The sequence below is a fragment of the Chiloscyllium plagiosum genome, chromosome 41 (assembly GCF_004010195.1).
Source record: "Chiloscyllium plagiosum isolate BGI_BamShark_2017 chromosome 41, ASM401019v2, whole genome shotgun sequence".
NCBI lineage: Eukaryota > Metazoa > Chordata > Chondrichthyes > Orectolobiformes > Hemiscylliidae > Chiloscyllium > Chiloscyllium plagiosum.
The window spans coordinates 16305912-16328228 of record NC_057750.1 but is presented as its reverse complement, the minus strand read 5'-3'; the positions used below and the strand labels follow the sequence as shown (position 1 = coordinate 16328228).

The window sequence follows — 22317 nt, the reverse complement described above, 5'->3', positions numbered from 1 at the left end:
AAAGAGAGAGAGAGACAAGGAGAGAAGAGAGACAAGGAGAGAAGAGAGAGAAAAGAAGAGTAGAGGATGAGAGAAAGAGACCCTCAGTGAATTTAATACGATCGTCACCAGGTAAGTGGCAAGACTGAGAAGCTGGTATGGGAATTGATAATGTGCAAATAAGCATCATTATGCATTGCAAACCAATCATTGAGCTGACTAAGGTGCCAAACAGCCTATCCAAGACCCAGCTGTTCTCAATGTCTCAGCCATCCATCTTTTAAATAATTTCTCTTTCACTATGGTGTGTGCAGTATCTTCCTTGGTACAGACAAATGCAAAGCACTCTGAATTCCTCAGCCATGTCTTCTGCTTTCATGCTTCAAGTCTAATTGAGCAGCTCTGCGCCCCTTCCTATTTATATACCTCACAGAAAACTTAGTGATCCCCTTTTTAGGTTAGTTGTCGTCTTCTTCCACTTTCTTATTTGTTTTCTCACTGGGCCTTTGGACTTTCTATTTCTTCAGCCTGGCTCTCAGTGGTATTACCCACCTCACAGATGGTGAAAACAGAGTTCTTGAATGTTTTTAAGGCAGAGATAGATCGATTCTTGTTAAGCAAGGGTGCATGTAATATCCAGAATAGGTAGGAAGTGAATTTGAGGTTACCATCAGATCAGCTGGGGTCTTACTGAATGGTGACACAGGCTCAAGGGATTGAATGTCTGACTGCTACTCTATTTTTGTACGTCATTTTATGAACCTTTTCTCTGTTTCACTCTCCCCTCCATCACTTCCTTCATCCAGGGAGCTCTACTTTTCTCCGTTATGGAAAATCATGACTGCACCCAGTTTCTTCAAAGGCAGTGCATTTTCTGCCACAATTAATTGTTTTTGCTCCAGATTTCTCCTTACCATTTTCCATAGCTAACCAAAATGTTTGATATTGTGGTCAGTGACCTGACATCAATAGACAAGAGACTAGAAAAGCACAGCAGGTCAGACAGCATCAGAGGAGCAGGAAAGTCAATGTTTTGGGGTGAAACCCTTTATCAGCATTGGGCAGGGGAGGGGAGCCCAGAAGTAAATAGAGGGGCGTAGCTGGGGGAAGGGTGGGGGGAGGGGGTATTTGGATTAGTCAGTGAAAAGGGCAGAGTGAATGGGTGAGTAGGAAGATGGAAATGGGCAGGGCAGGGCAGGGTGGACAGGGGATAAGGCTGGAGTGGAAGGAATTTGGGAATTTGAAGCTAAATATTGAGGCCGTTGGGCTCTAAGCTCCCAAGGCAGAAATATCAGGTGTTGATCCTCCCGTTTACATTTGGCCTCACTTTTGACAGTGGAGGAGTCCAAGGATGGACATGTCACCGGGGGAGTGGGTGGGAGGGGGAATTAAAATGGCTGGCAACTGGAAAGTCGGGTTGGAGCATGCAAACAGAGCGCAGATGCTCTGCGAGCTGGTACCAGAGTCTGCGTTTAGAGGGGACCACATCAGCAGCAATTATATTATAGATCCCCTAATAGAGGGAAATTAAGAAACAAATTTGTAAAGGAAATCTCAGCTATCTGTAAGAATAATAGGGTGGTTATGGTAGGGGATTTTAACTTTCCAAACATAGACTGGGACTGCCATAGTGTTAAGGGTTAAGATGGAGAGAAATTTGTTAAGTGCGTACAAGACAATTTTTCTGATTCAGTATGTGGATACAGCTACTAGAGGAGGTGCAAAACATGACCAACCCTTGGGAAATAAGGCAGGGCAGGTGACTGAGGTGTCAATGGGGGAGCACTTTGGGTCCACTGATCATAATTCTATTAGATTTAAAATAGTGATAGGAAAAAAAAAAGATTGAAAAGTTGAACTTCTAAGTTGGAGAAAGGCCAATTTTGACGGTATTATGCAAGAACTTTCAAAAGCTAATTGGGGCCAGATGTGCACAGGTAAAGGGACGGCTAGAAAATGGGAAGCCTTCAGAAATGAGATAACAAGAGTCCAGAGAAAGTATATTTCTATTAGGGTGAAAGGAAAGGCTGGTAAGTTTAGGGAATGCTGGATGACTAAAGAAATTGAGGGTTTGGTTAAGGAAAAGAAGGAAGCATATGTCAAGTATAGACAGGATAGATCGAGTGAATCCTTAGAAGAGTATAAAGGAAGTAGGAGTATACTTAAGAGGGAAATCAGGAGGGCAAAATGGGGACATGAGATAGCTTTGGCAAATATCATTAAGGAAAATCCAAAGGGTTTTTACAAATACATTAAGGACAAAAGGATAACTAGGGAGAGAATAGGGCCCCTCAAAGATCAACAAGGCAGCCTTTGTGTGGAGCCACAGGAGATGGGGGAGATACTAAATGAGTATGTTGCATCAGTATTTACTGTGAAAAGGACATGTAAGATTTGGAATGTAGGGAAACAGATGGTGACTTCTTGAAAAATGTCCATATTATAGACGAGGAAGTGGTGGATGTCTTGAAACACACAAAAGTGGATAAATCCATAGGACCTAATCAGGTGTACCCTGGAACTATGTGAGAAGCTAGGGAAGTGATTGCTGGGCCTCTTGCCGAGATATTTGTATCATCAATAGTCACAACCTCCGGAAGACTGGAGGTTGGCTAATGTGATGCCACTGTTTAAGAAGGATGGTTAGGACAAGCCAGGGAACGACAGACCAGTGAGCCTGACGTCAGCGGTGGGCAAGTTGTTGGAGGGAATCCTGAGGGACAGGATGTACATGTATTTGGAAAGGCAAGGACTGATATGGGATAGTCATCATGGCTTTCTGCATGGGAAATCATGTCTCACAAACTTGATTGACTTTTTTGAAGTAACAAAGAGGATTGATGAGGGCAGATCAGTAGATGTGATCTATATGGACTCCAGTAAGACATTTGGCAAGGTCCCCCATGGGAGACTGGTTAGCAAGATCTCATGGAATACAGGGAGAACTAGCCATTTGGACACAGATGTGTGAAAAAGTTGCCCCTTAGGTCTCTTTTATATCTTTTCCCTCTCACCTAAACCTACGCCCTCTAGTTCTGAACTCCCCCAAGCCAGGGAAAAGCCTTTGTCTATTTATCCTATCCATGCCCCTCATGATTTAATAAACCTCTACAAGGTCACCCCTCACCCTCCCTCGCTCCAGGGAAAACAGCCCCAGCCTCTCCCTATAGCTCAAATCCTCCAACCCTGGCAACATCCTTGTAAATCTTTTCTGAACCCTTTCAAGTTTCACAATGTCTTTCCGATAGGAAGAAGACCAGAATTGCACGCAATATTCCAACAGCAGCCTAACCAATGTCCTGTACAGCCGCAACATGACCTCCCAACTCAATACTCTGACCAATAAAAGAAAGCATACCAAATGCCGCCTTCACTATCCTATCTGCATGCGACTCCACTTTCAAGGAGCTATGAACCTGCACTCCAAGGTCTCTTTGTTCAGCAACACTCCCTAGGACCTTACCATTAAGTGTATAAGTCCTGCTAAGATTTGCTTTCCCAAAATGCAGCACCTCGCATTTTATCTGAATTAAGCTCCATCTGCCACTTCTCAGCCCATTGGCCCATCTGGTCAGGATCTTGTTGTAATCGGAGGTAACCCTCTTCGCTGTCATCTGCAAACTTACTAACTGTACCTCTTATGCTCGCATCCAAATCATTTATGTAAATGACAAAGTAGAGGGCCCAGCACCGATTCTTGCTGCGCTCCACTGGTCACAGGCCTCCAGAGTCTGAAAAACAACCCTCCACCACCACCCTCTCTGTCTTCTACCTTTGAGCCAGTTCTGTATCCAAATGGCTAGTTCTCCCTGTATTCCAGGAGTGTAGTCCAATGGATTGAACGGTCTCCTGTGTTATAATCATTCTGTGATTCTATGAAATTAGTTGATCTCACTTGGGGCAACGTAATCAACCAAGGTTCTTGTCCCAGATTGTTATTTGACGATTCTGTTGCAAAAGCAGGTAATGAGAAGGAATAAAAATGATGCTCCGTTGTGATCTTTCTGGTTAGTCTGCCAATATTCACTGCCCATGTTATCTATTAAAAGACAATGTTACATGATACCAAAACATGGCAATGCCCACATTACTATTACAAGAAAAAGGCAGCATAAAGGATGAAGGAACCCACAGAGAAAGCGTTTCTCTACCCGACTCCGTATCAATTTTCCACACATTAAATGATCAGGATCAACTGCTGGTATTATAATTTACATTTAGATGAACAGGCTCATTTTGGGCAAACTTAGGTTTTACACCACAGCTTTATCACGCATGCATCTGCATCCACTCTCCGCCCCTCCGCTCCCCACCCCACCCTTCCCCAGAGTATTATAATTAGAGTTGGACCTTAAACAAACATTGTAATCCAGAAGATGAAGTCAGAACGAAGGCAAATAATTAACCCGGATTACAGCTAAAAGTTTCTCAACCTTCCCGGAGAACAGAAGTAATGCATTTATTACAGAAAAGAAAAACTAGGAACCAAAAATACTGAAGAATGGAGTCAGGATTTAAAAAAGCCTTGCATTAAGAACATTAGCACAGCCAAAGTAAAAACTGAGGGAGTGAGGCAAACAAGAGACTAGGACCATTGACATAATTTTCTAAAATGCCACAAACGCTCGTACTACAGAGACACTGATATGCAATTAAGCACTTGTGGCTATAGCTACCCATGTCTTTCATCTGGAAATAAAAAGGCCCTTTGGGGAATCAGTCTCTAACACTGTGGTTACAGCACCAGCAGCCTTTAAACTATCGTAATCTTAACTGCACAGCAGGTCTGTCATTGCTGCTGCTTTCGGCAAACCCCAGTCTTTTTCAGGAGGCCCAAGGGGATGGTGTGTGCTCCGAAAGACTCCCTGGGTGCCATGGAACAACAGATGGGAGGTGGGAGGCGAGGCAGAAGGCTTGCAGTAATGCAGGCCACACATACTATTGTAGGCATGGTCATTTCAGAGGAGCTCAGATTACAGAGCATAGGGCAATTCACAAACCATCGCATGCTGCCCCTTGATAAACCTTTGCTTTGTAAATATTATGCTGCAGGTACTGTGGAATTGATGGCAGACGCATCAGACAGATGGGATACAGAGCTTTGCTGTGGGCTTTAACCCGTTACAGACTTGTGTATGTCTGAAACATTAAAGATTTTGTTTTGCAGTTTAGTCACTACCTTACCTGAAGGTGCCAACCTTTGCTGGACCCCAGTTCCCCAGTCAAGTGAACATAGTTTGTGACTGCAGCTAACCTGGTGTCTATTTTCCACTCCTGATAAACAGCCAGATCAGAGACCTATAGAAATACTCTTTACAAATCTGCTTTTTGGCTAAAAGCTTCTGACTGAGCATCGTAAACAGAAGGAGATGGCAGAAAACTCCCTGCCTAAGGTATTTGGTATCTCGGTTTCTTCAATTCACTGAGCTCTGAACATTGACAGAATGACACATGATGATCAAGCTAACAGGGTAAGAGAATTAGAGACGGTCACTCTGTGGAGTGTCAGCAACAGGAAAGCAAAGCACATTTGCCGAAATGACTTCATGAGAATCTCTAACCAGTGTGCAGTCTTTAAAATTAACAGAGTTGAAACTTCAGCTGAGAGAAAATAAGCAACACTTCTCTGGCATCAAGCATGTAAGCAATGTCTTCACAACGTTTCAGGTCTTTGACAGCTTCCTTAGGCATTCACTTCCTGGTGAGTATACCTGTGATTTTGGAACTGCTGGAGTATTTAGTAGGTCTGACAGAACTTTTTGGAGGGAGAAACAGTGAAGATTTCAGATCCACCATTGCAATCTTCCATCAGAATTGCAATGTGAAACCTCAACTGTTTCTTTCTTATCAGAATATTTTGGACCATTTGAGCACTTCCCACTTCTCTTTTAGATTTCCAGCATCGAGAGTCTCTTATCCTGAAACTTCCACCATTTTAACTTCTTTCAGGAGACACTTTGAAAGGAAGGCATAAAATCTACTTTATATAAAATGGTAACTATCTAACAAAACAGCCCAATTCACGCCAAAACCCTGCTCCGTCATGTTTTGGTTCTCATATTAACTGCCAGTAAAAGAGTCCATAACCTCTTCGTCTCAGTCAATATAATCAACAGACCTCACTGCAAAAAGCTGAAAATTCCTTTATTTGAGTTGAAGGGAGAATTGGAAATAACTAGTTTTCCATCACCAGTTTAAGCACTCTACAACTGAATTGCTCAGTATGACTCATGCCAAGGTGGTCATGATTGTTCACTGACAAATTAAATGTTTTACAATCAAACCTTTTAGAGTATTGTACCATCATGTTGCAAAGACCCAACTGTATTAGTACAAAAGTGAAAAAGGCAAAACTACCTTGACATGGTGACCTTCCATATACCGTGTGGCATCCCTGAACAAACGATACATTATGAATCCATGTGGATCTACGCTGTCAATAAGTGGATATGCCGTCTGTAAGAGAAAAACAGAGAGCTGTCAGGCACTGCCATGAAGATAGATTCCAGTTTGTGCTAACTGAAATCACACACAAATAGTTTTGAATCAAACGAAGCTGGTGCTAGTGGTTTGCAACCAACAGCAATCAAGAAACGAACTTGCTGGGATTTGCCAATGGCAGCAAATAGGAAGGTGGTTTTCAAGTCATACACCTCAATAAAGACACACAGTTTATATTGCCGGCTATGCAAAACCCATGACTTTGCAGCTGGGGCCACAATAGAGTGTTCAAAGATATTACTAAGCTATCTAACAAAAGATACAGGTGACCCCAAAGGATGCATCCGGCTAGTTTGATGCCACTGTTCCCACCAATTGGAGAGCTGCCACTCCTGGATCTTTGGAGATCCAATTTTTGCAGTCTGAAATTAAGGGACACAAACAGAATTTGTACTGTAGTAGCAATATTAGCATCAGAAAACACAGGAGGTTGTTATACCAATTAGGCATATTTCCCCTGATCTTCACCAATGGCCCTGCAAAGTTCTTTCCTTTAAGCACATCTTTAATTCTCTCTTCAAAATATTACTTTTGAATCTTTCCAAAACCCTTTCAGGAAGTGTACTCTGAGCATCACAGCATATTACAGAAGAAAAAACTAATCTTTCTGTCTGGTTAAATCTTTAGTCTGTGTTCTCTGGTTACTAAAAATTTTCGACCAGTGAAAACATTTAAAACTTTCCCATTTCATAGAATCCCTACAGTTTGCCGAGCCTTTGGCTTTGATCTTTATGCCGTTATTATTTACAGGAATAGGAATGCAGTTTCCTTGTTCAAGGAGGGGAATAGAGACAACCCTGGTAATTATAGACCAATGAGCCTTACTTTAGTTGTGGATAAAGTGTTTGAAAGGGTTATAAGAGATAGGATTTTTAATCATTTGGAAAGGAATGAGTTGATTAGGGATAGTCAACATGGTTTTGTGAAGGGTAGGTTGTGCCTCACAAACCTTATTGAGTTATAGAGTAATAGAGATGTACAGCATGGAAACAGACCCTTTGGTCCAACTCATCCATGCTGACCAGATTTCCCAACCCAATCTAGTCCCACCTGCCAGCACCTGGCCCATATCCCTCCAAACCTTTCCTATTCATATACCCATCCAAATGCCTCTTAAATGTTGCAATTGTACCAGCCTCCACCACTTACTCTGGCAGCTCATTCCACACCCGAACCACCCTCTGTGCAAAAGTTGCCCCTTAGATCTCTTTTCCATCTTTCTCCTCTTACCCTAAACTTATGCCCTTTAGTTCTGGACCCGCCCCCCCCAGGGAAGAGACATCCTATCCATGCCCCTCATGATTTTATAAACCTCTATAAGGTCACCCGTCAGCATCTGACATTCCTGGGAAAACAGCCCCAGCCTATTCAACCTCTCCCTATAGCTCAAATCCTCTACTCTGGCAACATCTTTGCAAATCTTTTCTGACCCTTTCAAGTTTCACAACATCCTTTCGATAGGAAGGAGACCATAATTTCACGCAATATTGCAAAAGAGGCCTAACCAATGTCCTGTACAGCTGGAACATGACCTCCTAACTCCTGTACTCAATACTCTGACCAATAAAGGAAAGCATACCAAATGCCTTCTTCACTATCCTATCTCCCTGCGACTCCACTTTCAAGGAGCTATGAACCTGCACTCCAAGGTCTCTTTGTTCAGCAACACTTCCTAGATTCTTACCATTCAACGTATAAGTCCTGCTAAGATTTGCTTTCCCAAAATGCAGCACCTCGCATTTATCTAAATTAAACTCCATCTGCCACTTCTCAGCCCATTGACTCATCTGATCGAGATCCCACTGTAGTCCGAGGTAACCCTCTTCGCTGTCCACTACACCTCTAATTTTGGCGTTATCTGCAAACTTACTAACTATACCTCTTCTGCTCACATCCAAATCATTTATATAAATGACGAAAGGTAGTTGACTCAGCACCGATCCTTGTGGAACTCCACTGGTCACAGGTCTCTAGTCTGAAAAACAACCCTCCTCTACCACCTTCTCTCTTCTACCTTTGAGCCAGTTCCGTATCCAAATGGTGAGATCTAACCTTGCTAACCAGTCTCTTATGGAGAGCCTTGTCGAATGCCTTAATGAAGTCCATACAGATCACATCTACTGCTCTGCCCTCATCAATCCTGTTTGTTACTTCTTCAAAAAAAATTCAATCAAGTTTGTGAGACATGATTGCCCACGCACAAAGCCATGTTGACTATCTCTAATCAGTCCTTGCCTTTTCAAATACACGTACATCCTGTCCCTCAGGATTCTGTCCAACAGCTTGCCTACCACCGTCGTCAGACTCACTGGTCTATAGTTCCCTGGATTGTCCTTAGCAGCTTTCTTAAACAGTGACATCACGTTAGCCAACCTCCAGTCTTCAAGCACCTCACCTGTGACTACGAGTTCTTTGAGAAGGTGACCAAACAGGTGGATGAGGGTAAAGTGGTTGATGTTGTGTATATAGATTTCAGTAAGGCGTTTGATAAGGTTCTCCATGATAGTAAATTTGCGGATGACACTAAGGTTGGTAGAGTTTTGGATAGTGACAAAGGATGTTGTAGGTAACAGAGGGACAAAGATAAGCTGCAGAGCTCGGCTGAGAGGTGGCAAATGGAGTTTAATGTGGAAAAGTGTGAGGTGATTCACTTTGGAAGGAGTTACAGGAATGCAGAGTACTGGGCTAATGTTAAGATTCTTAGTAGTGTGCATGAGCAGAGAGATCTCAGTGTCCAGGTACACAGATCCTTGAAAGGTGCCACCCAATTTGATGGAGTTGTTAAGAAGGCATATAGTGTGTTAGCTTTCATTGGTAGAGGAATTGAGTTTCGGAACCATGAGGTCATGCTGCAGCTGTACAAAACTCCGGTGCGGCCACACTTGGAGTATTGCATACAATTCTGGTCACATCATTATAGGAGTGGTGTGGAAGCTTTGGAAAGGATTCAGAGGAGATTTACTAGACGGCTGCCTGGAATGGAGGGAAGGTCTCGCGAGGAAAGGCTGAGGGACGTGAGGCTGTTTTTGTTGGAGAGGTGGTGGTTGAGAGGTGACTTAATTGAGACATAAGATAATCAGAGGGTTGGATAGGTTGGACAGTGAGAGCCTTTTTCCTTGTTTGGCTATGGCTACCATGAGGGGACATTGCTTTAAATTGAGGGATGATAGATATAGGACAGATGTCAGAGATAGTTTCTTTAGGGTGGCATGGTGGCTCAGTGGTTAACACTGCTGCCTCACAACACCAGGGACTTGGGTTCGATTCCAGCCTTGGATGACTGTCTGTGTGGAACTTGCACATTCTCCCCATGTCTGCGTGGGTTTCCTCCGGGTGCTCCGATTTCACTCTCACAATCCAAAGATTGTGTGAGACAGCAGTGCTAACCACTGAACCACCTTGCTGCCCCAAATAGTAGGATCCTAGAAAGCACGGAGTATCAGAGGGACCACAGGGTGCATGGCCACTGGTCCCTTAAGGTAACAGAATAAGTAGATAAATTTGTTAAGAAAGGATTTGGGATAAGTGTGGCAGAAATCCTCAAAATTTACTTAGATGTCCACATGGGATGCCAAGGCATACAAGGCTATGTGCCACTGTTGGAAAATAGGACTAGAATAGTTAGGTGGTTGTTTTTGAATGGCACAGGTTCGATGGATCAGAGGGAACTTTTGTGCTGCAAACCTCAATGATGCTATGATAATTAAAATCATGTTTTTAAACTGCATTCTGAATAACAACGACTTCAAATCAACAACTATTGTTGGAACTATTAAACAGATGGGAAATACAGAGTAAAAAATATTTTGTGCTGCAATAATTATGTAGACTCTGCTTGCGTGCTGTAATTTAGTAGTGAGATAAGCAGGAGGCAATTAGCAAAGAAACCTGTCTTGCTGTACAGACAGGCAGAAACCTGCCGGGCAGGTACCTATCCACATTCATCATTATCTATTCCAGAACAAGTATATCTGATTTGCTTCACCTAGTTTCAAATCATGCTCGAAAGAACATTGTTGAAATTTAGCTGCCTCATGTGAAACTGAATCTGTTGCAACAGAGTTTTTTTTCCAAATCTCATGTTTTATTAGGCAGGGATTTTCTAAACACTGGTGTGGCATCATGTCTCTTAAAAAAAAAATACTGTCACCTAGCAGCATTCTTCTGGCTTGCAAAGAATTAATGAAGACAACAGGAGGGAGAAGGGATTTGCGAGAAATAAAAAGAAATCAGCTGAAGGACAAAGGGGAAAAGATCCAAGAAAAACAAGATACACTTACATAAGGGAAATGGAGAGAAAAAATAAAAATGAGAAACAGTTTGGTATAACAATAATAAGCTGCACTGATTTACAAGTACCAGTATCACTTCGGTTGAACCAGACCAAATAAAATCCTGTTTAACCCAGATCTGAGCTTCATGTTCATATCAAATCCATTATTAACACCTTCACATTCCCCACTCCTCCCTCCCCACTGATACTGAAATTATTCTGTTACTTTGATAAGCACTTCTCCACCATTCTGTTAGGCTCCCATTTGCCAAACCCTCGTCTAAAACTTAATTTCATTTGCTCTTAAACATGCTCACTAACTTAATACTAGTTCCTTACCATCCAATGCACCAAACCTGGTCATTAATTCTCCTTTATGGTTTAAATGTAATATATATAATCAGCTGACAATGTGCTACATGGATGCTAAAGTGGAACTCAACAAAATTCAGGCATAAGCAGGGCTGTGTCTAATTAAAAATTGACTCATTGTCTTCTCTCAGTGACTGATGGTAAAAGGGTGAATAGCTGGGTGGAATTAGTTCTTAACTACATTGAAACCTGCTGTGAAAAACTAAGTGGAAGTGTCTTTAGAACACAGTTGCCAGCCTTTACTCTTTCAAATTTAGCTCTCATTAACTAACAAGCATGGCTGACGAATTTCTCTAGCACTCTTACATGATGCTGTTACACAGTCCAGGAATATGATGATGACAACTGCTCTGTACAGTAGGGTTATTGAGGACTTGCAGAGGCCTTTGTTGTCAAACACTTGATGACACGGTTTGTAGAAGGCTGAGCTGGCACAGCAGTTCCAGCTTTGGATCTCATTCTCAATGATGGCCTTTTGACAGCACTGACTGCCAGGTTATGAGAGATGCTCAATATAGTTTTGATTCTCCCTTTCAGCATGTTTAGGAAGTCAAATATTTGGCTGACCAAACATGGGTCAATGAGAGATTTTGTTTTGGCAACATTTAAGGACAGGCACAGTTTCTTATATCTCGAGTTGAAGAAATCAAGAGTGGCTTGCAAATTTAATGCTGATTGGAAGAAACAAAGCTACAGTCACCTATGAACTGGAAATCATTCAAGGCGGTTAATTTAGTTTGAGCATAAAGGTGACTGAGATTGAAGAGCATCTGCCATGTATTCCAAATTCAATGGGAGGTTCATTGAACAAACACTAGTGCCCTTCTTGAAGTCAGATTTGCAGTTAGATCAAGAAGCATTCAGGCAAAAGTCCTCAAACTTAACTACGAGAAGACAGGATACTGTCTGGACGGCTAAAAACCATTTCTTTCACCAGGTCCTGTTTCTTCAACTTTCAAATTGCCAGAAAGAAAACACAGCAAGTCCTGTATTCCCATTACCTCATGGAACACTATGCCCTATATGCTCAAAGATCTGTAGGTTGAGAATCAGCCTATTCAGTCACTTGTAGATCCAAGGCAGAAACTCACAAACCTAAATAAGTCCCATCCTTGAATAGTGAGACAGCTGTTGCTGATGATTTAATTCAAGTTTGTGGTGCTGGAAAAGCAGAGCAGGTCAGGCAACATCTGAGCAGAAGAATCGACGTTTCGGGCAAAAGCCCTTCACCAGGAATAAGGTTGTGAGCAGAGGGGGTGATGAGAAAATGGGAGAAGGGTCAGAGCCTCATTTCTGGTGAAGGCATTTTGCCCGAAACGTCGATTCTCCTGTTCCTCCGAAGCTGCCTGACCTGCTGTCCTTTTCTAGCACCATACTCTCGACTCTAATCCCCAACACCTGCAGTCCTCACTTTTACCCTGATGGTTTAATTCCAATTTAAAGTAAACTTTCCTCATATAGCACACCCAGCCTTTGTTCCTGTCTCATCAACTGCATGGAACACTGCGATATCATTTTCAACATCAATGCCCAAAGCACATTATCAACAGATTTTTAAATTATCTGACTGTCTACTCGAATTATCTTAAGCAAATAGGCTTGTATTACATGGCTATATTTAAGAGACTGCAGTACTCTTTGGGAGGACAATGGCTCTGCACTGATCTGATGGTACTTTCAAACCAAGAAAAAGAGCTGCAGATGCTAGAAATCAGTTTTTTGAGCAATTTCTGTCTTTGTTTCTAAGTTCTGATGAAGGGTGCAACATTTCAAAGGCATCTGGATGGATATAATGAATTGGAAGGGTTTGGAGGGATATGGGCTGGGCGTTGGCAAGTGGGACTAGATTAGGTTGGAATATCTGGTCGGCATGGATGAGTTGGACTGAAGAGTCTGTTTCCGTGCTGTACATCTATGTGACTAAGACGCAAAATGTTAATTCCGTTTTCTCTACACAGATGCTGCCAGACCGGCTGAGCTCTTCCAGAAATTTCTGTTTTGGGTTCGGATGCTGCTTCTTCCCACTTCATATTTACCTACCACCTATCCTATTCAAATGCCAGGCTAAAGAGGAGCTTATGAATCTAGTAGTAGAGCCAATGAGACTCTGCCAAAGGTGGGAAATGAATTTGAACACTTGTACTTATAATTATAATTGTTGAAACACAGAAAATAGGAGCTGGATTAGGCCCTTTGGCACTTCGAGCTAGCTCTGCCATTCAATGTGATCAGGCTGATCATCCAAGTCAGCACTCTGATTCTGCTCTCTCCCCATACCCTATAATCCCATTATCCCTTAGAATTCTATCAAACTCCTTCTCGAAAGCAAGGTCTTGGCCTCAACCACTTGTCATGGCCAAGATATACCTGAAACTGCTCACTTGCTGTTAATTGCAGCTGTTAAAATGTAAACACACTCACTACTGCATATTTAAGAGTTGCAAAGCCCAGCAAATTAGTGTCTCAAAGAGTTTGAATTTTGAAGTATTTATAGTTAAATTTAATTATATCATGTTCTAAAAGAAACAATCACATAACTGTAATCAAATTAAGATTTAGCAGACTGGCTACATCCAGTATCGCAATTATATATATTTTGCAACTATGCTATTCAGAAATTAGAAATTACAATAACGTGGTTACTTTACAGTTTTGAATAGCAACTGGTTCCCTTTAAAGCAAATCCAGTAGTTCACCTTTCCTAACTAATTCACATTCCAGGTGATAGCAGCTCATTCGGGGATTTCAGACTGCTCCTGGTACCTTGCTTTTCTTTGCTCACTTACACACTGGCTGATCCATGTGAACAAGATGAAAGGAGAAAAAAAAAATCAACATGAAGACATCTTCATGTATATTGAAACATATGATGCAAAATCAGCAGATAAACAAAACTCACCATGCCCGTTTCGGTGGTGAAGATAACAATTTCATACAATGGTGCCAACTGCTGGAAAAGGTAGTCTATTCCTGGCCTTTTCTTAAATCTCCAACCTGTGACTAACTTAAAAAAAAGATAAGGGACAGAGTGAGTCAATTAAAAATCATCAATAAAACGCTTAGTATTTTGGCTCAATGCTAGCACTCTTTGAAGTCTGAAGATCGATCAATCTAGACAGTAGAGAAGCAATTGAAATTAATCTTCAGATCAAAGCTGAGGGAGTGTTGCAGTGTCAGAACTGCAGTCTTTTGCAAGGGACATTAAAACCAAGGACTGTCTCTCCAATCCAGCGGAAGTAAAATATCTCAACTGAAAATAAGGGAATACACTGGTGCCCAAGCCAATATTCATCCCTTAAATCAGTATCACTAAAACAGGTTATCTTGTTACTTGCGTAGAGTATTTGTAGCAATAGTTACCTCTGAAGGCAACAGCTGTCTCGAATGATCTAGATTCGGCAACACAAAAGTAAGATTCAAGGGATATTGTTAAAGTGCGGCATGATTACACAGGCTAGCTGATGACAGGGAACAAATGTAGATAAAGACTAGAAGCAATCAAGCTTTGTTTTTATGGGTCACTTGGTGCATTTCATTATGCTGTGTTTCACCGTAAGCACTGCTGTTTCATAGAGCCAGCGACCCAGGTCCAATTCCAGCCTTGGGTGACTGTGTGGAGTTTGCACATTCTCCCTGTGCCTGGGTGTGTTTCCTCCCAAAGTCCAAAGATGTGCAAATTAGGTGGATTGACCATGCTACATTGCCCATAGTGTCCAGGGATGTGCAGGCTAAGTGGATTAGCCATGGGAAATATAGGGTTACAGAGATAGGGTAGAGGGGTGCAACTGAATGAAATGCTCTTCGGAGAGTCAGTGTCGATGTGCTGAATGGACTGATTGCACAGTGTAGGAATTCTATTCCTTGATTGCCAAACATGACATCTAAATTCAAATTGCTATTAATCTGCATTTTCTTCAAGACGCAGATACCAAGTCTTGATTTGCCGATCAAAATCGCCCATCTAGTAGACTACAAAGCTATCTTTCCTTTCTTGACTGTTTAGGCATGAAATTCAAATGGGACAAATGCGAAGCATGACAGAAAAAACGACAAATGCAAAAATAAACAAACAGCTTTGCCTTCAAAGACTGAAGTGCTTGGGCACAAGAGCCACAGCTTAGACATCTTTTGCATAGACAATCAACACACAAAGCACCATTGCACAGCTTTGACCAGAGTTTATGGAACACAACCAGCCAAGGTGGACTGCAATGTCACAGCGATATTTTGGAGTTCTCACTTTATCATCTTATAAAGTCACAAAATTCCTTATCAGATGTCTTATCTCTCGATATCCAGATTCGTCAAGTTTTAAATAAATCAAGGGAAATAAAATCCAAGTGGTATAAACAGTAGGTGAAACACTGGAAGGTGAGATAAGGTGGACTACATTTTAAGAAAATTATCCCTTTGCATTTAACATACAAAAAGACTATACAAGTCAACCCTTTGAAGTGGAGCCTTGCTGTGTGAACAGATCCAATTTGAACCCCAAAGGCAAGTGGTGCAATGTACTCAGATGGAATGGCTCCACATGGCTCACGACATTTCTGAAAAGCAATGGACCGAAACTACAATAATTTTTAAACTGTCCATACAAAGGCAACACAATAAGGATGCATTTTCAGCAACATTAAATAATAAAGAAAAAAAAACTCATTTCACCCAGGGGCAAATGCTTTCATTAGATCTTTACATAGCGGAAAGACAGTGTAATACATATCACTGCAGTCTCTCTGCTCTGAGGAATACCATATGGGGAGTTCTCAGCTCCTTTCAACCACCTGCTCTGTATTCAGGTGTTCACATTACAAGGGACTGCCTACTCAGCAGGTGTGAGTTTCATCAGATACAATGAAACACTTAAGTGCACTAACTCAAGGAGTAGCAACTGCATCATCCATGTCGACAAGCAAGTCAGAGTTTAACACTGGTTGGAAGTTGGGCCTGGTAAATTGTTCTCAAGGCCTCTGTAGGTGCAGGAGACAGATAAAAGCAGCCTTGCTTCCTACTCCAAAACATGGAAACATTTCACATGTGCCACTGGTTGAGAGTTCAGAGCAGACTCCACATAGATGTACCCAAGAGCCAACAGAAGGCTACTAACATGCAAAACGATTGGCTTAATACACAAAGAATGAGAATTTTGGCAAAGCAAGGATAGTGGAGGCAGTGACTGAGACACCTCAATATGAAGTAATGCCTCAAGGCAGGGCAGAAACAGAATTAGCAAAAAGGAAAGTTGTAAGATATAGGTATTCTCTTGTGATCTGAAATAGTTTCCATGTATGTAAAAAAAATTCAAATCAACTTTTAAGGAAATAACTTGGTACTTTTCAGAATATCAGGAGCCAGAAAGAATTTGTGAAGTACAGACTACCACTACAATGTTAGGTAGTACAGAGCCAATTTGTGACTCAAGTCCTCAAAAATAAACAAAGAAACAATTAGGTAAATGACCAGATAAAACGTTTCAGCGACAATGGTTTAAAACTAAACTAGAAAAGTTCTTAAAAAAAAAACGGGAATAAAGGAATACTTTCAACAGAAATATTATCCTTGGACTTCCCTTCTCCTTTAACGTATCTTGTCAAATCCACTGTTTGTTGCAAATGCATTCACTGCGGTGAACACTACCAAGAGGCGCTGTATGACCAGGTGTAGAGAGACTTACCGACCACTCTGGGTGCAAAAGCACATCTGTTAGCTCTAACACAACAGTATACGGTGGCTGGTAATATGGCTCTTTAAGGGGGTCTGGCAACAACTTCTGACTGGTGGGCTCAATTATCATCTGGGGAAAGAAAGGAATAAAAGAAAAGGATCAGATCAAAGAAACATGCAACAGCTTATATTACAAGGGCAAATTTGTAAAAAAAAAAAATACTTTGATCAGTCTAAAGTGGCAGGGAAAGGAAGATTTCTTTTCAGAGCTTCCCACCCACCTATTGATGACAACCTCAGTGCTACTGGTTTTCTATTGTTGCATTCACAAATCTGTTGCATGCAAGTCTAGCCCCAGCTGCCAGGGGATTACTACACACCTGAACCTCAACATATACCGAAGGTCAACCAAGCACAGCAAGATCTTAATATCCACCAATGCCAACACAAGTAATCTTAATATTCCATTAATTGTGGAGGTGAAGCAAGAACGTGGCAGTCAGCTGGTTCTGCTCTTTGCCTCCAGCAGCAACTGCTCAGATTTGGATGGCAGGGATACTATTTTGTGCATTTTTAGGCCTAGTTTTCAGCCCAGTCTACTGGTCAGTATGTGGTTTACATATCTGAGGTTAAATGCATTTCCTTTCAACCAAAACTTCAGGGAAGCCCCAATATCAGCATCACCTGGTTCACTTCAACTTTATTATCAGTGGCATTGGTTACACTGCATTAATGAAGCATTCATTTTAACATTTTCACAGATTCCACTCCCTATCCCAATGCATACCTACCAAAATGCGACAACATCCAGCAACAAAAGAAAATGTTATTGCTGGTTTTGACGACTGCATACCATAACAGACTCTCAGATACAGATCACAAGAAACAGATCAACTGGCAAAACAGCTTCCAATAAGTTTTAATTCCCCAGAAATTCAGAACACCAAGATCCAATTGTACTACATGGGTTGAAAGTGAGAACTGATTAACGATCACTTATTACCTCAGTGAATGCAGTAGTTTGCTAAATTCATCAATTGGATAGGAGATGAAGAGCTTTGACAAAAGTTTGCAGCATGTGGTAACATGGAAGTTGAGACCAGTGTGCCCAACTTCTGTGGTAACCTGTCACATGTCAAGTCTCAATCTATCAAATGTTTGCAACTGAACAACAGCTTCCCACCATTTTTATGGATATGGGCTTGTGGCATTAGAAACTTGCCAGTTGATTTGGACAGAAGGATACCTCATCATGGAGACACTTTATACCGACCTACAAGTCAATGAATAGGTGTACCATGACACACTGCATGATCTTTATGACTCTATGACAGCAGAACGATATGCTGTGCATACTGCATATTCTGGATACACCCACCTGCCTGTAATCTTTGAAGTAGCGATATGTTCTTCGCAATTGCTGTACGATAGGAGGATCTGCAAAGCATTAAAAACATTTTTTGAGTTGAACTTATTCACAAATGTTTAAGGCACTTTTTCTCTAAATGAACTGTCCATCATTTTTCAATGAGGCTATAGCGATGACCTCATAAACTTGTACTTATGTCAGGGGATGGCACAGATCACTCAAAACCAAATGGCCTACTTCCGTACGTTCTAACCATCATGTAAGAATACAGAACGGGCAACTTAGATTAATAGGTCAATAGAGATGCCATGGCAAAAGTTTAAGGGGATATTTCAGAAAGTGCTGAATTGATATATTCCAGCACGTAAGAAAAGTTCTTAGAGTTAGACCCGCCATCCATGGTTAACGAAAAGTTGAAGACAGTACAAATCTTAAAAAAAGACAATTATGCAAGAGAGAGGAGGTAGGTCAGAAGATCAGATAGAATATAAAAAACCCACAAAGACTGGTCACCCAATTATAGAAAGGATATTATCAAGCTGGAGAGGATTTAGAAAAGATTTAACAGGACGTTGCTGGGTATGAATGATTTGAATTATAAAGAAAGGCTGGACTTTTTTCACTGGAGCATAGGAGGTTGAGAGGCGACCTGATAGAAGTTTATAAAATAATGAGCGGTACAGATAGAGTCGATGGTAATTGTCTTTTCCCTAAGATGGAGAATTTCAAGACTTGGGTGCATGTTTTTAAGGCAAGAGGAGAGGGATTTTTAAAAAGTTTTTAAGAGTCAAATGTTTTTACACAAAGGGTGGTCCGCATGTGGAATGAACTTCCTGAGGAGATGGTGGACGCAGGTACAATTACAATGTTTAAAAGAGACTTGGATAGGAGCAGGCAGGCGGGACTAGTTTAGTTTGGGATTATGTTCGGCATGGACTGGTTGGACCAAAGGGTCTGTTTCCGTGCTGTATGACTCTTTGCCTCTTTAATGCAGCATCCTAGATCAGCAATCAGCAACTCTGGAATGTTCCCATTAAACAAAGTCCAAAACAAGAATTCAATGGCAGAACAAAATTATAAATAAGGTCTCGCATTGTGATGGCTCAACCGCATGGAGAAAACACTTCAGAAAGTACAGACCATGTCTCCCATACTGGCAAAAACAGAATCCCAAAGCAGATAATCTACAGGGAACTATCTCAGGGTAAATGAAATCAAGGTGGTTAGCACAAACAATACAAGGACATCTTAAGAAAAGAAATGGAATAAGCTTCTGCATTACTAACAATGAAATATGGTTCAGAGTAAAAACCAAAAGAACTGTGAATCAGAAACAAAAGAGAAATTGCTGGAAAAGCTCAGCAAGTCTGGTGGCATCTGTACAAGAAATCAGAATTAACATTTCAGGTTGAGTCACCGTTCTTCAGAAGAAAGGGTTCAGAGTGTTTAGTTTTACTGTTGATGGTAGACCAGTAATATCCAACATACACAGAAAACAGCCAGAGACGGCACAGTTGCAAAGGTTCTAATGACGACAACATTATCTGCCAGTTTTGTGGATGTCAGTGGTGATCTCACATCAGACCTTTTAAGTCTTTAGAAGTGGGAAAGTTAGAAATGAAGCAAGTGGGAAAGGTGGTAAAAGAACAAAACAGTAGGACAGTAAGCATTAAATAACAAAAAACAATTAATGGAACACAGACAAAAGGAGTACGTACCAATAACTTGTCCCAGTTCTGTTGAAAGGTCAATGTTAGCTCTGTGACTTGCTTAATATTTCTAACTTTTGCTGTTTAAACATCCAGACCTGCAGTACTTTGCTTTTGTGCTTTCCAAATGCAAGTTTGACCTCAATACACACAGCCACAGTCAACATGTTCGCAATTAAAACTGCCATTAGAAACCTACTTGATTGAGAACAAAATTGGGTTCAGCTGTGGTGGCAGTAGGATTTTCAACAGGAGCCAATATCTTGAAAAGGACTGAAAGAGCTTTTGAAAAAGACAAGATTCTCTGAAATAGAGAGTGGAGAGTGAATTCTGCGCCCAGAATTTCTAAAGTTGATTTTACATTGGGCTTTCATGCTGATGACTCAAGATAGTCACACAGCTGCTACCAACCCAGAGAAATGTACTGGATTTATTAAAGCCACCTGCCCAGTGAGAATAGATCTTCTTGGTGGTGGTCTTAGCAAACTAGTAAATTTACTTTGGGCTGGCTGCATAGCTTCACACATTGGCGGTCAATAACACTGGACTCTCATGGCCAAAGCTAACACAAACAACAGCCACTTCAGCAAGATACTGAAGGGTATGATGTATGTATTACCTAGGACTGCAAATCATAAATAGCCACTTCAGCTAGATTTTGGAGAGAAACTAACACAAATGAAAATGGGAGGTCAGAAATAATTGGTGTATTTTGAGCTTAAGCAGCAAAAGGAAATTCTGGTAGGAAAAAAGTGCTATGATCAGATTTAGAACAATTTAAAAAAATCTAAAACAACTCCATGCAGCCACCAATTGAAATTTTGGTATTTCACACTAAATAAAATTTAACTTCAAGGTGAGCTTCAAAATATGCACTCATTTTCTCCCCCATGTGAATCATCCAATTTTGCCTCTACTTTCATGCATTGTTTTACTTTTGAATGTTGAAAATGAACAGAAGTTCAGCAGTAAGTTTTGAGATCATAATCTCAAATAACCTTCCCAAACAATCACCACTTTTCTGACACGCTTCTAGTTAACCATTATCTTGACACAGAGCTTGATAATAATCACAATAAGTCAATGCACAGGTGACTAAATATACCATAAACCTATAAAAGCAAATGCAAGTGTGCTTAACTTCAACAAAGTTATTCTATGCCAAATACATTTGACCACATTCTACTCTCATTTTTCCTTCTCAGCAGGGATCCAAAGGGAGCAGACACTTTGCAATGTCTCAGCAGATCTTAATTTAGGATGGACAATAAATATTGGTCGAGCCAGTGACGCCCACATCCTATAATTTTATTTTAAAAAGACTTCTTGACATTTGGTTTTGACAATGATTACAAAAGGGGATGTGAAGATCAATTACAATTCTGCATCTCCACTAAATATGCACTTTCCAGAATGAGCGACTTAACAACTAACAGCGTTGTTTAGTTTGAAAAGTTCAGAGCCCCAAAATCATAGAGATGTACAGCACGGAAACAGACCCTTCAGTCCAACTCGTCCATGCCGACCAGTTATTCCAACCCAATTTAGTCCCACCTGCCAGCACCCATATCCCTCCAAACCCTTCCTATTCCTATACCCATCCAAATGCCTCTTAAATGTTGCAATTGTACCAACCTCCACCACTTCCTCTGGCAGCTCATTCCATACACATACCACCCTCTGTGTGAAAAAGTTGTCCCGTAGGTCTCTTTTATATCTTTCCCCTCTCACCCTAAACCTATGCCCTCTAGATCTGGATTCCCCCACCTCAGGGAAAAATTTTGCCTATTTACCCTATCCATGCCCCTCATGATTTTATAAACCTCTACAAGGTCACCCCGTAGCCTCCGACACTCCAGGGAAAACAGCCCCAGCCTGTTCAGCCTCTCCCTATAGCTCAAATCCTCCAACCCTGGTAACATCCTCGTAAATCTCTTCTGAACCCTTTCAAGTTTCACAACATCCTTCCGCTAGGAAGGAGACCAGAATTGCACGCAATTTTCCAAAAGTGGCCGAACCAATGTACTGTACAGCGCAACATGACCTCCCAACTCCTGTACTCAATACTCTGAGCAATAAAGGAAAGCATACCAAATGCCTTCTTCACTATCCTATCAACCTGCGACTCTATTTTGAAGAAGCTGTGAAGCCGTACTCCAAGGTCTCTTTGTTCAGCAACACTCCCATGGACCTTACCATTTAAATATATAACTTTTGCTAAGATTTGCTTTCTCAAAATACGACACCTCACATTTATCTAAATTAAACTCGATCTGCCACTCCTCAGCCCATTGGCCCATCTAATCAAGATCCCACTGTAATCAAAGGTAACCTTCTTCACTGTCTACTACACCTCCAATTTTGGTGCCATCTGCAAACTTACAACTATACCTCTTAAGCTCACATCCAAATCATTTATATAAATGATGAAAAGTAGTGGACCCAGCACA

General features: G+C 41.3%; 1 protein-coding gene across 2 annotated transcripts in view; it reads right to left on the bottom strand.

The window, feature by feature from the left end:
* timm50 (translocase of inner mitochondrial membrane 50 homolog (S. cerevisiae)) overlaps window positions 1-22317 on the bottom strand; it is a 165535-nt gene that overhangs the window by 29174 nt on the left and 114044 nt on the right. For both annotated transcript variants that reach the window (XM_043681019.1, XM_043681020.1), the window contains 4 exons: window positions 18168-18226; window positions 16800-16919; window positions 14025-14129; window positions 6337-6435 (listed from right to left, as the gene is read on the bottom strand). In XM_043681019.1, the coding sequence (XP_043536954.1) occupies window positions 6337-6435; window positions 14025-14129; window positions 16800-16919; window positions 18168-18226 (383 nt within the window). The remainder of the gene's footprint in view (window positions 1-6336; window positions 6436-14024; window positions 14130-16799; window positions 16920-18167; window positions 18227-22317) is intronic.